At 43.8% G+C, this 14,693-nt stretch overlaps 1 protein-coding gene across 13 annotated transcripts in view; it reads right to left on the bottom strand.

Annotated features, from left to right (window-relative positions):
- Enox1 (ecto-NOX disulfide-thiol exchanger 1) overlaps positions 1-14,693 on the bottom strand; it is a 584,295-nt gene that overhangs the window by 221,040 nt on the left and 348,562 nt on the right. For 12 of the 13 annotated variants that reach the window (XM_085828788.1, XM_029469169.2, XM_029469174.2 and 9 more), the window contains 2 exons: positions 1,521-1,664; positions 54-191 (listed from right to left, as the gene is read on the bottom strand). In XM_085828788.1, the coding sequence (XP_085684914.1) occupies positions 54-191; positions 1,521-1,590 (208 nt within the window). In that variant the 5' untranslated portion in view covers positions 1,591-1,664. The remainder of the gene's footprint in view (positions 1-53; positions 192-1,520; positions 1,665-14,693) is intronic. The other variant, XM_029469181.2, reaches the window with a different exon arrangement.

The following is a 14,693-nucleotide window of genomic DNA, read 5'->3' as shown; positions in this document are numbered from 1 at the left end:
CCACAGTGTTTGGCAGTTTTGCAAAGCATCTTTGAAACCAGGAGAACGCTTACCAGACACGAGCTGCTGTCCAGGCAACCCCACGGGAACCATGCCCAAGTTATTCATAGCTGTGGCCCAGGCTGTGGGATCGGTGACGGACATGTTGAGCTGGGTGGTATCTAGGGCTATGCTCCCCAAACCATCAGCTGCTGCGGGAGAAACAAACTGAGCTTAGTGTTGACAGGCAAGGCTCTTCCCTTTAAAGGAAATCACCTTCCTAAAGACACGAGGCTTCATTTAGCACGTTGCTGAGACATTTTTTTTTTTTTTAAAGCACTGTAATCTATACTACGCCAATCATTTCTCCAGATGTAAAAGCATCTGTGCAGAAGCACAGGGACGGAAGGATGAAGAAGTGCTTCCGAGGAACTTTCTAGAAAGAATCTTAATGATGTGGAATCTGTATTGTTTGCAGCGTACTATTAAAGAGACACCTATGGGGTGAAGAGAAGGGTCACTTTCCTCCTCCTGATGAGGCAATGCTTGCTCTAGACAGGGCCTAGAACAAAGTGCTGGCACGTTAACTGCCTAGCAGAATGAGATGGATGATGCATCTGCCTCTGAGGACTATGTTGGGCCCCAGCACCTCTTCTAAACAAGAAAACAGGTGTCAAGGAGTAGGACATGCCCTGGCCAAACTGGTAAGGTGATCGCTGAAGCATAGGCCCTCAGAGGCAGCAGTTCTCAACCTGTGGGTCATGACCCCTTTGGGAGGGCTGAATGACCCTCACATAGGGGTTGCCTCAGACCATCAGAGAACACAGATATTTATGTTAAAATTCTTAACAGTAGCAAAATTATATTTATAATGCAGCAACAAAAATAGCTTTATGGTTGGGGGTCACCACTACTCGAGGAACTGTATTAATGGGTCTCAGCATTAGGAAGGTTAGGAACCATCCTTAAGGAAATGTATATATCTATTTAAAATGACTTTTTGGGTTTTTTGTTTTGTTTTTCGAGACAGGGTTTCTCTGTGTAACCCTGGCTGTCCTGGAACTCACTTTGTAGACCAGGCTGGCCTTGAACTCAGAAATCCGCCTGCCTCTGCCTCCAGAGTGCTGGGATTAAAGGAGTGTGCCACCACGCCTGGCTTAAAATGACTTTTAAGATTATATATTTTTATTCCCCCCTTCCCTTTCCTCCCTGTAGCCTCTCCCATAAACCCCTCCTTGCTCTCTTTCAAATTCAGGGTCTCTCTCTTTTTTTTTTTTTAAAGAGTATGTCTTATAAATACTGGCTAATAAAATCAGTAAGCAAAATTAGAAAACAAATGGCAGAAATTAAACAAAAAAAAGAAAACCAAAACTCTGTGCTAACTTTGATTTTATACTTTTTTTTCCCCTTGAGTTTCATAGTCCCCTCCTTTCCCCAGACCCTGGCCCCTGATTCTACGTGGACTTTCACTGCTGAGCAAGCTTTTCTGGTATCAATGTAAAAAATCTCGTTTGTGTCTTCCACTGGCCACCAGCACTTACCTGCAGCCATCATCTGATGAAGCTCCCGTGGACACTGGGCGACGCTCTCAAATCCAGCTGCATCTACCATTGAACTGCACGCACCCTGGGGCGCCGGGGTGCTTTGACAGCTGAGCAGAGGGTCCCCTCGGAGATCATTGGGCTCTGCAAAAGAGGAGAAGACTGTGGTGAGGTAGGTCCTAGAGAAGGGAGCGCACCTCCTGAAGAAGACAGTTGTCTATTTAAACACAAAACGAACCACAGAGATCCACTTCCAACAGCCAGGCACAGACCCGAAGGGGCTTCCATCCTGACCTGCCATGCTGTGGCACCGTTTCTCTTCGATCAGGAGACTTATGGGTCAACTCGCCTCACCTGGCCCAGGGCTGCCTCAGGAAACAGCAGCGGCTGAGTGGGTTAGGGCTTAGTCTCCTGCCGCAGCCTCTTTGCCTGTGGGCCTTATCAGGGCCAGCACAGCCTCTTCCACGCACTGCACACCAATAGCCAGGGCAGACGAGGGTGAACGTGATTTCTTTTCAAGTTAAAAAAAAATTAATTGATGTTGTTATTTTGGAAGACGGCCGTCTGTGAAATGTATTCAAAGAGGACAAAAAAAAAAAAAAGTGAGGAGGGAGAATAAAAAAAGTAGGAACCCTTTTTCTGTAAGGCTGTTAAATCATTAGAAAAGGCAAGCCGGAAATAATGGCAGGGCCTGTCCGGGAAGAAATCTACAGGCTGCAGTAGCTGAGGCAAAAGGTTTGTTTTTTAGTTCTGTAAGATTATGAATTTAACTGGCCCAAATTTGTTCAGCTCAAATTTTCCTGAGCATTACATGCACACACACACACACACACACGTATACATATATATGCATGGAATGTGTATATGTCTATATTTAGATAGAGATATGTACTTTATTATACTCTAAATGTTTTGTAGCCGGGCGGTGGTGGCTCACGCCTTTAATCCCAGCACTTGGGAGGCAGAGGCAGGTGGATTTCTGAGTTCAAGGCCAGCCTGGTCTACAGAGTGAGTTCCAGGACAGCCAGGGCTACACAGAGAAACCCTGTCTTGAAACAAACAAACAAACAAACAAAACAATGTTTTGTAGTAAATATAAATGAGAATACAACATACAGTGAAGTTACAAAGGGTCTCTCTGTGACATTAATTGTAAAATTCTATGCCTTCCTCCCCTCCCCCCACCCATCTCCCCTTACAGATGCAAAGGCTAACCATGCAAGATTCACAGTGTAAGTGCAGGCAAGCAAACCCAGATGACCGTTTGACCCATCTCTGTCTGAGATGACAACTGAAGTTAAATATTTCTTTTTGTTTACATGCAAATGTACCCCCCACACCCACACACCCAGTCACATTTGTGTTCATACTTTTAGAAGTAAATGTTGTAGGTTTTTTTTGTTTTTTTTTTTGTTTTGTTTTTTTTTTTTTTGGTAAAGTGTGAAGCTTGAATATTTCAAATTCTTTGAGTCTAAGGGCCGAGTATCAGTAGCTCTATTCCTTAATGATGCCAGACAGCTTCTTGTCAGTTCAAGTCAAATGCAAGCTCTGGCCTCAGTATCTCACAGACAGGTATACAAGGAACATGCGGCTTTGGTAGTTTAGTTAGTTTTCAACTAACCTCTAGCTATCATTAAGGGGGTCAATGAGATGCTGGGGAATTTTTCTCCCAATTACCTATCACCTAGCAGTGGACAATTCCCAATTTGGGGTGCAAACTGCATTCAGAACACATACCTCAAATCTTTCTTTTAAACACCGCTTCCTAATGAATGTAGAATGTGCCTGTGCACTGTCCACCAATGGGCAACGGATACCACAGGGCAGAGCCTTTCCATATGAACCATGTTCAGCAAACCCATAGCAAGCCTGAGTGTGTGCCCTGCAGCTGCTCGCTCATCGGCACTATGGTGAAGCCTCAGAGCGCTTTTCTCTCGGCTGCAACCATTCCAGGGCACCAAGGCAGGGTCAGAGCCTGTCTCATTCTTCTCCTCCATGGCCCTGTGGTGGAGCAGCCTTGGATCGTCACAAGCTCACTATTTATCTTACTTGGCTCCCTACATGAAGTGTAGCTGGCTCCCATCCTCCAGCTCAGGTGTCCACAAATGGGCATCAATCACACACACACACACACACATACACACACACACCAATGAGTTTGCAGTTCTGAAGCACTCTGTCAGAAGTATCTCCTTACTTTATCGGCTTTATGGCTACTGCTTCTCTGGCTATGCTTAACCTTGACTTGTTTTTCTCCAGTGTTACAGGGTCCGCATTAGCTTGTCTTGGCTCTACACTGTCTGTTCTTGTGGTCATGCTCACTGTGGTGGTTACAGCCTTACAGAGAAGCCCCGAAGGCCCTGGGGAGGAGGGGCATGGCCTCAATCTGTATCTTTCACAGACAACTTAACAAACTGCTACTATCTCAAAAAGATTGCTTTATCAGCAGGACGTGGCTTGTAAACTTTCATTTACCCCTATCTAGAACCCGGGGACCTTCGGCTTATTATAGCTCTCCAGTATCACAACCCAATGCTTTTAATTGCCCACAACTTCAGGTAGCTATCAGGTACCTAGAAAGGTGTCCAGAAGTAAGTTAATCCCTCCAGGGTATTTCAAATTATCGGGACTGCCAGGATACTGCTTTTACGTTTTAAATGGATTTAGTCACATGGGTTTGAACAGAAGGGACTACTGTAAATATTAACGACTGCCTGGTAATTTATAAATGGGAGCAAGAGTGACTTTTGTCCTTTGTTAACACCTATTGTTTTTGATGACTCTGGCCTCACCAAATCATTCAAAGCAGGATGCTTAATTGATCATTCAAGCCAACTTCTTTGCCTTGATTTTCTTATTTCTGAACTATAGGAAAGATTAATATTCTTAATGATGTTTATTTACGCACAGATATGGGGAATTAAGATTTACAGCTAATAAAGTACTCTGAATACAGTAGGTGATAATTATTGTTATTTTCTTTGGAAGTGCAGTGTTTCCATTAAGGTATCCGGGGATCTTTGTGTTCTCGTGTATAATTATGTAATTAATTATAAAACAGTGAATAACACTTGATATTTCTAAAAGTAAGTGTTGCCCTAGTTTTCTGTACCACACCTAAATTGTAGCAGGCTATTTCGTTGCCCACAGTTCCCCTGTAAAATAACATCATATAAAAGATGTATTTTTTTTCCTCTCCAGCTTTTTTCTTTCGATGCAAATACTAAAGCTTTTAAGAGCTTCCTGACAAATTATGAAATTGGTGGTTTCTGCTTACAGGTTTTACTGAGGGATTATTATTACAAAGCAATCAGATGTGCAGAATGCCAAGGATCACAGGGAAGCTCTGCCCCAGGCTTAATGGACCTCCAACCTGTTCTTTAGTGAACTACGTTGAAGGCAAAAACCTTACACCTAATTTCCCAAATCTTCAACAAGATATATTTTCACTCAGTATTTCATTCAGTTATATCAACCAAGCAAAAACGTTTTCATTCTCATCAAACCTACAAAAGGACTCTAGCTGAAGAGAAGCGCGGGCTGCTCCCACGCAGTAGACCTTTCTAACTCTGTACGTATCAAGAACAACTATTTTAAAGAAGGAAATTCACCTGTGCTTGTTCACACAAAAAAGTTCCCTATTAAATGGGGCAAAAATCAGTTAGGTTTTGAAAATATTGGATTAAAAAATAGATCTGTTTGACCTACTTCCTTAGGCTCATACCTACTTTAATAGAAAAATCAATACAATGTGAGAATCCGTTTTATTAATGTCTTTAAAAGAAATGAGATCAAAGCTAACTTACATCACATGATTGCCAAAGCTTCATTTGTTAGAAGTTCTTTGTTAGCTGTAGTTTATGTATGTGGGAAAAAAAAAACAGCATTTTTTATCCCCAAATCATTTTTTCCTATCACCAAGAAAATATCTAGTTTTGGTGTTCAGCAGGAGGACAGCATCTTCAGATTATAGACACATTTCATAGATTAGAATGATGGAATATTATACAATGAGACATAAGCTACTTATATGTTAATGCCATGCTTTTACAGCAACTGTCTATGATAATAAGGGAGGACCTTTCCTTCTTCCAGTGGTGAGGCAGGGAACTTCAGAGCAGCCTACCCATTGGAGAACTACAGGAAAGCTGTGTTTTACAAGTGTTTAGTAAAATTCTGTTTTCTTTTCACAAACACTGACTACAAAGACAAGCTCTACAGAGTGTGTCTCCCTTGATTTCTAAGGAGTGCAGTTCACCTTCACCTCTGAGTGTTTTACTGCTCAGGAGATGAGAGGTATCTGAAAATCTGGGGACAGAATGAATCTGCTCTTTAAAACATGGCTTAAAGGGGGTGGGAGGGTAATGGGGGGGAGGGATGTAGAGGTGACTCAACAGTTAAGAGCACTGGCTACTCTTCAAGAGGATCCGGGTTTGATTCTCCGCACCCACATGGTGTCTCACAAACATCTGTAACTCCAGTTCCAGGGAATATGATGTCCTTTTCTGGTCTCCATGGGCACTGTATGCACGTGGTGCACAGAGATACATAAATGAAGACACCCATACATACACACGACACGTGTATACACACACACACACATCAAAAAGAAAGGGAGGGCGGGAGGAAGGAAAGAAAAAACACATTTATACATGTAAACACTTAAAAACAAGACAAACAGCAACAACGAAAACCATGATAAGAACTCACAAAAGCTGACACCTTTAGAAGAATAAGGAAAGGATCAGCATCAGCAGTGGTCATCAGCAGAGGGGGACAGATTTAGAAATAAGTAGCTATACCAGGCCACAGAATATCAGGGGGTTCACAGGAAAAAGCATACAGTATAAGTCACAATGACCTTGAAACAAGATGCCATTGGTATCCTCATAGGAGAAGGCAGGAGATGTGGACTCTCGCCTCTATCCTCCTATGGCACTCCACTTTAGAACCACTCTCTAGTCAACTCTAAGTTCAGGATGATGAAGAAGATTCATGTTTGCCCACCCTGAAGGTAGCAAGCACAATACAGAGCAGAAATATCTGCAAACTCTATATTGCTTCTTAATTCTTTTGAGTATTGGGAAAGCTTTGAATAGCTTAAGGGTGGCAATGAAGAGACGGATGATAATAGAGATATCCTAGGATCCTAGATGAAAAACATTATAAGGTTTTTTTAAGTCTGGTAAATATACAGGATTCTGACTGATCATTAATGACCACTATCTGCTAATTAATGGTAAAGAATAAAATTAAGGCTCTAGTGGAGAGTTTGAGAAAGAACAAATTAATGGGAAGATTTGTTAAGCAGTAATATACTTTAAACTTTACATTGACTAATTTTTATGTGCCCTAGTGTGTGCCTGCCTATACATGTGTATGAACCATGTGCACGCCTGGTGCCGGAAGAGTCCAAGGCAGCAGCAGAGTCCCTGGAACTGGAGCTATGGATGGTTGGTTTTGAGCTACCATGCAGGTACTGGGAACCAAACCAGGGCCTTGCACAAGAGCAGCAAGTTCTCTCAATTGCTGAGTCAGCTCTCCAGCTCCCCTGCTCTGCCTCAAGTAGAAATACTCTATTAAACAAAGTCAGGAGGATAATTCTTAGGAAAGGGAGGAAGCAGAGGTCATTACCCTGCCATTTGCCCCCCCATTTGATAGGGTAACAGCTCCTATCAAATTCACAGACTCAAACACCCTTCTTTAATTTCCCTCCTTTTACTTGTACAGTTATAGGATCACTGCAGACTTTTCAAAATGGTCAGGTTAGACATTTCCATCACAGGGTCACTAAGAAGAGGTATCATATGTATTCTCTGTATTTTTTCCCTTCTAAGTTCTCTTTAAGGGAAGAAGACAAAGGGGTTACACAGTGGCTCTTCTCTGCTCCTATTCTGTGCCTTCCTTGTACTTCTCTCTTCTCAGGCTCCTTAGTTCCCCCCCCACCCCCCCACCCCCATCTACCTGAGCCCTTTCCTGAGAAGGGCTCTAAGTCTGGACATAGGTAACTCTCCCCTTCACTGTTAGTACTAGTCAACACTAAACTTCGGATGATGATGTAAACTCGTCAATGACTAGCAAGGATACAAAACACAGCAGGCTCTCCCCCATCACCTCCCTCCACATAAATACTATATATCTATACACTTTCAAACGCATGTATGGATGAAAAGAGGAAAGGAAAACTAGATAAAGGGGGACATCAAACGCCAAGGAGCTCAGTGATAGGGTTCAACCTCAAAATGGGTGGGGGGGTGGGGTGGGGGGGGTGGAAAGCTAAAGAACACAATAGCGAGGATGTCTCTTGAAAACTAGAATGCAGGTGGACTAGCGTCAGGAAAAATAGTTGGGAAGAAAGTTTTGGTGCCTTCAAAAAGTCATCTATGGAGATTTCAGGTCTCATGCGTCCTTGGCAACCAGAGCAGGGTCAAGGGCACATTCCCTTGTTGAATGTGCTGCCATTTCAATGAGCTCAGAGCTATAAATAACTGCATCTCCAGGCCCACTAAGCTGTACATTAACATGACAGAGGCATAAATGTATAGTAGAAAGGAGGTGAAATCACTGGCAGAAAGGAGAGTTTTCAATTCGGCATGGACCACAGAAGATGAAAAGCAGATCTGGCCAGTTCTCAAACATTGAACTCCATTATGGGGACTGTGATTATAGCCTCCATTTTTCTACTTTGTCAAGCAGCCAATTTTAAGCTGCAAATCGTCTTCCTTTTATCTTAGGGAAGTAACAACCACACAATGGATGGGCATTACCTCACCCTTGCCATGTTGCTGTGTCTTCAGGGCAAGGGCGTACAGACATGGGCAGGCAAGGAAGCAGGGATCCTCTGAAGTTTCACAGCCTAAGAACACGACCAGCAGGGATGTGTCCATGTAAGTGAACAAGCATGGGCAGGAGAGCATACTCAATTACTTTTGATGCAGGAAAGATAATATTCAAGGTCACACACATACTCTCTCTCTTCCCCCAACCCATCTCTCTGTCTGTCTGTCTGTCTGTCTCTGTCTGTTTCTCTCTCTCTCTCTGTTTCTCTCTCTGTGTGTCTGTTTCTCTCTCTCTCTCTCTCTCTCTCTCTCTCTGTGTGTGTGTCTGTTTCTCTCTCTCTCTCTGTTTCTCTCTCTCTCTCTCTCTCTCTCTCTCTCTCTCTCTCTCTCTCTCTCTCTGTGTGTGTGTGTGTGTGTGTGTGTGTGTGTAGAAAAATGACAGGTACAATTATTTTTCTCAGGAAGCTTCCACTTTTCAGAAAGCCTGCATTTATGCTTCTAGATTGAACAAATGCTCAGAGAGCAATCTTGAGACCTTCAGGGGGAAAAAAAGCTCTGCTCTTTCCATTAAAAACAGAAGGGAGAGGGGGCCTGCATGCTCTTTTGACCATTTGCAACTTTTAAGTCTCTGGAGACCGTTTTTAAAATCCATGACCTTCCGCACAGAGACTACTTCAGGTTTCCAAGAAAGGGCAACGTTCTATGTGAAGACTGTTTGTGGAAAATACAGTATCAACCAGTGCTCTCATGGACAGATGTCAGTCAGCAACCTTCATATACTACTATATGCTCTCTCTTGGGTTGCTTTCTACCTTCTAAATATATCAATACTAAACCAATTACCATTGCCCTGCCCTGATGGGGAGTGAGTTATTAAAAGGAGCACCATTGCCCGGAAACCTGAGCCTGAATTGATGAGGCCTCGTTACAGCAGAGCTCCTGGGATTCCTGATGAGCACCTCGGCTCACAGAGCACTGTAGTGTGTGTGCAGAATTACATGGCACTTGAAACTCATCAGTTCCAATTCCTCCCAGTACAGAAGTCTCCAAAATGTTCTTGACAGACACTCCCCGAGATTCATAGCCCTCTGGAGATGGTGAGTAACTGCCCACCATTTCAAACAGTTCTGGGACTACCCCCCTCTACCCATCCCCTCACCTGGGGAAGTTATCTAAATCTGACTTCTGGCTTCAGGCCAGCTTCATGTGCAGCCTTAGGGGAAAAAAGAATGAGCCAGCTATCCCTGGAAGAAGGTTATTGGCTCTCCACTGCCGTCCAAGCTAGTCATAGATACATTTATGAACATAAGCAAGGACACAGCTAACTCCCCACCACTGTTAAGCCTTTTCTGAATTCTCACACTCTTTTCTCTTTACATATTCACGTGTGTGTGTGTGTGTGTGGGGGGGGGGGTGCTCCATGGAGCACACCAAACAAAAACCTTTCACTTGCAACAACAAAGCCATGGGACGTTGAAATTGAGCAAGAGAGACCAGGGAAAGACTGGTGTAGAGAGAGGTGGCAATGTCTGAACAAGACCTCGGGTGGCTTCTAGGCTTCGAATGCTACCAAGAGACATGAATCCTTCATACAGAACACATAGACAAGCATATTAAACAATAATAATATACATATCTACTATAAAACGATAGTATCTGTTACATGCTTCTTGGCCCAATTGATACACAGAAAACATTTTCTGCAAACATTATTCCCTTCTTACAAAAATAAATTCCACATTTGCTGTGGGTGGCTCTGTGTTTTCATTATGTGTTCATTTTATACCTGACCCATGGGTGGAAAACAAATTAAGACACAAAGTGAAACATTTTAATTGTCCCTGGTAAATACCTGACCCTTAAATAGCTGCAAACCCTGGTAAATGAGTTATCTATTTCCAAAAAGCCCTGGGCATAGCCTTTAGTCTATGGAAATCTACTTGCAATAAAATCCAGATCAGACCCTGACCAGCCTGAACCAGTGGCTCATCCTACTTAACATTTCCTTTAGTAGAGTCACAGAGAACAAGTTAGTTACTCTTTAAGCTAATGGGTTCTTAATGATGCCATTGCAGCCCAATGAATAAAGCATTAGCCCGGTAGCCAAGATGGCCCAATGCACTGCCCCAGGCCAGAAGCCTAGCTTTCTCTTCCTCTAAGTCACCAGATACCTAGCTTTCTGATCTTCAAATGGCCACGTTTGGCCCTTGTTCTGGCAAGAAACAGACATGTTCTGGGTAAGGACAGGGAAGGACAGCGAACTTAGCAGTTTCCAATCAGTGTGCTTACTTCATGGTGGACTATACAGAGAGCTTCCCAGCATTATTAGGGACACAAACAGGGTACAGAGCCTTTGCAAATGTAGGTGGGCATTTGCTAGAAGGTTCTAGTTTGTCAGGGAGCAATCTGATTACATGGGATAAGCCTCTGGTGATGGTGGCAGTTGTGTTAAGCAAGACTCCATGGAGATGTCTGGGGGGAAGAGGAAGGCCTGGGTGGCTTAAGCATTGTCAGGTTTCTGAGGCTGGAGGTGGATGGGCGTGTACATAGAAGTGGTTCTAGACTCTTAGACCGTAAATGATTCAGCTATTAAAAAAGAATGAATTTATGAAATTTCTAGGCAAATGGATGGACCTGGAGGGCATCATCCTGAGTGAGGTAACCCAATCACAAAAGAACTCACATGATATGTACTCACTGATAAGTGTATATTAGCCCAGAAACTTAGAATACCCAAGATACAAGATACAATTTGCAAAACACATGGAACTCAAGAAGAACGAAGACCAAAGTGTGGACCCTTTGCCCCTTCTTAGAATTGGGAACAAAACACCCATGGAAGGAGTTACAGAGACAAAGTTTGGAGCTGTGACAAAAGCATGGACAATCTAGAGACTGCCATATCCAGGGATCCATCCCATAATCAGCTTCCAAACGCTGACACCATTGCATACACTAGCAAAATTTTGCTGAAAGGACCCAGATATAGCTGTCTCTTGTGAGGCTATTCCGGGGCTTAGCAAACACAGAAGTGGATGCTCACAGTCAGCTATTGGATGGATCACAGGGCCCCCAATGGAGGAGCTAGAGAAAGTACCCAAGGAGCTAAAGGGGTCTGCAACCCTATAGGTGGAACAACAATATGAACTAACCAGTAACCCCTGGAGCTCGTGTCTCTAGCTGCATATGTATCAGAAGATGGCCTAGTTGGCCATCATTGGAAACAGAGGACCATTGGTGTTGCAAACTTTATATGCCTCAGTACAGGGGAATGCCAGGGCCAAGAAATGGGAGTGGGTGGGTAGGGGAGTGGAGGGGGGGAGGGTATGGGGGACTTTTGGGATAGCATTGGAAATGTAAATGACGAAAATACCTAATAAATTTTAAAAAATTAGAAAGACTGCCCTGTAGCTGGAGCTGGTGCTGGATGGAGCTCAGTGGGTAGCGTGCTTGCCCAAGGTGTACAAAACTCTAGGTTCAGTCCTGATACCTGGCACCACGTAAAACTGGCATGGTAGTGAAGCCTGTGACCCCAGCGCCTAAGAGCAGGAGGCAGCAGGGTCAGAAATGCAAGGACGTCGTTGGCCACATATTGAATAACGCTCAAGGGGCGGCTCGGGCGTTGAGACAGGACTGAAGGTCACTGTCACACTCTGCTGCTAAAGTTCTAACAGGGCTGCCCTTTCTATCTTGCCTAGGATTCTATAAAGGCTGTAGTGCAGGGCCCTCCACCCAAGGCTGTGGATGCAGGGCCCTCCACCCTTATCTTCTCAAGCAAGACTCTTCCTCTGAATCTACCTGAGGAGCGATTCGCCTCCGATGAAGCCAAACAGACAGTTTCCTCAGTCACTGTCAAGTGGTCTTTACATGAAGAAATAAAAGTGAAGGGCCGGGGAGGGAGGTTTGAGTGGCAAGAGGATTGGGAAGGTAGAGCAGATGAGGGGATGGGGCAAAGGATAACTAACACTAAGGATGCTTAGTAAAAATATAGCTTCAGAAGGAGCTTGATGGATGTACCTTACATGGGGGGGGGACCGATAATGCTCCTTCCAGAGCATACATTATGAAACAAAAAAATCCCAGCATCAACTGTGGAATACCTTCCTACAAAGTGCTCAGAGTGGTCCCAACGACCCCTGAGACAATAGAGACGCTGATAGCTACTACTTTTGGTCACCCAGCAGAACTGCTTAGTCAGGCCCTGTTGTTGTGGGCACCACAGGTGTTGGTTACAGAATGTGGAGAAATTAAGCTGAAACCTGGCCTGGACACTTTCTCCCTGCTGGCTAGCTTTTAGAGTGCTGGAAGGTGCTACCCAGGCTGCCTGGGGGAGAAAAGTCCATTAACAGTCCTAGCCAGCTGTGAACTCTGCCAGCTATAACAACCACCAGTCTGGGAAGATAGGCCCATTGGTGCAATTCATTGGGGACAATCAATTGTTTTCTGATTGAATTGAAGGCCAACTCCACAGGGCAAAGTCATGCCTAGTACCAGAAACCTATGCTACAACCCATAGTTGGGAAGGTCACAAGCCTCAGGAAAGAGCCAACTACTATTAGTTTGCTAACTGGGCATAATATCAAATTGCTTTTTAAATTTCTGTACCCATCAATCAGTGTGCTTCTCAGCCCTGTCAGAGAACTTTTTAAAATTTTATTTTATTATTATTATTATTTTGAGTAGATAGCAATCACTCTTAAGACTCAAGACTCGAAGTGTAGAGAGTAAGTATACATGGGGTGTTTGGCCTTAAGTGGGATGCCCACACCATACCTCTCCATCAGAGAATGAGGAGGAGGAGGAAGAGGAGGAAGAGGAGGAAGAGACGGAAAGATTGTAAAAGGCAGAGCTTGGGCAGGACTACTGCAAAACACTCTCTTCTGCATATACGACTTCCGATCTCACAGTAGCTGCACTTGCTTGCATAAGACCTACACAAGATCTAGGCAGTCAACCCCACCCTTCCCTTGGGGACAATGGACAGTTCCTGGTGACTGCTAGAAGGGTGTGGCTTTCTCCGGTGCTATAGTCTCTGTTAGGTTGCCCATGTTCCAGTAAGTAAGCTCCCACTCATGTTTTTGAGGGAACTCTAACTTCAGTGGGGGACATACACAAAAGACATGCAATTAATTGCGAGGGAGACTTCACGAGAGGCAGAACAGATTTAGCAGGAGGCAAGAGGAGGAGACAGGCTAAAGGAGGCAAAAGTTCATTATACACATGCATTCGACTGTCAAGGAATACAAAGTAAATGCAAAAGAAAAACTGGGCCGTGGTGACATAAACCTTTAATCTCAGCACACGGGAGGCAAAGGTGGGTGGATCTCTAAGTTCAAGGCTAGCCTGGTCTACCGAGTGAGTGAGTTCCAGGACAGCTAGGGCTACAGTGAGAAACATTGTCTTGATATAACCTAAAAAAAGAAAGAGAGAGAGAGAGAGAGAGAGAGAGAGAGAGAGAGAGAGAGAGAGAGAGAGAGAGAGAGAGAAAGGAAAAGAGGAGAGGAGAGAAAAAGAAAGGAAAGGAAAGGTAAAGAAAGGAAAAGAAAAGAAAAGAAAAGAAAAGAAAAGAAAAGAAAAGAAAAGAAAAGAAAAGAAAAGAAAAGAAAGGAAAAGAAAAGGAGAGAAGTTAGAGTAACCCTACCTAAACAAAGACAGACAGAATGTCTATGTAGTAGTGTCCTTTGGAAGCCTAGGTTCCTTCAGAAGCACCCTTTACCTACTTACATTATAAAAAAGAGGCCCCCTGACTATCCTCTTTACTGTGGCTACATTATCAGTTGGGTACTTGACGCATAAGATATCCATAGTAATGCTGGAGGCCTAAAAATGCTTTATGCTAGCATACAATGGGAAGTCTATTATCTAAAATAAAGAATTATTTCATTAAATTCCCATAACTTTTGTATTAGGACAATTCTTGTCAAATTTAGCATTCAGATGAAAGTCATTACAGTTGGAAATCATTTGTCAGCACGCTCTCTCACTCTGCAGAATCCCTGAGTCCGCACAATTACGGAGAAATCAGAGCTGGTTTTTTAGAATAATTTCAAAAGCAAAATTATCAAAATCTCATGAAGAACTCCTATAGGGAAATTATATTGTCAGATGTGAATGCCATTCAAACCCGTGGTAAGATGTAGGGTGAGACCTGTGGTTGGGAGGCTGCTGAGCTCTGCAAGGTTTGAAGGTACTCTTAGTCTCCTGGGAGATAAAGTCCCACTCACCAAACTCAGTGCAAGGTCAGATGCCATCCCCCACCCCGCCTCCAGTTAAGTGTCCATAAACTGCTTAGACCTACGCAGGTGAGACGGAGGGAAGAGGGGAGCAGAGCCAGGGGCAGGCCAACATTGAACTTGAAAAATGCAGATAGGAGAGAAAAACATTGGGCCCAGGG

The sequence above is a fragment of the Mus caroli genome, unplaced genomic scaffold (assembly GCF_978045245.1).
Source record: "Mus caroli unplaced genomic scaffold, Mus_caroli_1 scaffold_12, whole genome shotgun sequence".
NCBI classification, from domain to species: domain Eukaryota; kingdom Metazoa; phylum Chordata; class Mammalia; order Rodentia; family Muridae; genus Mus; species Mus caroli.
Note: the sequence above shows the minus strand (reverse complement) of the source record. Positions and strands in the feature narration are given on the sequence as shown.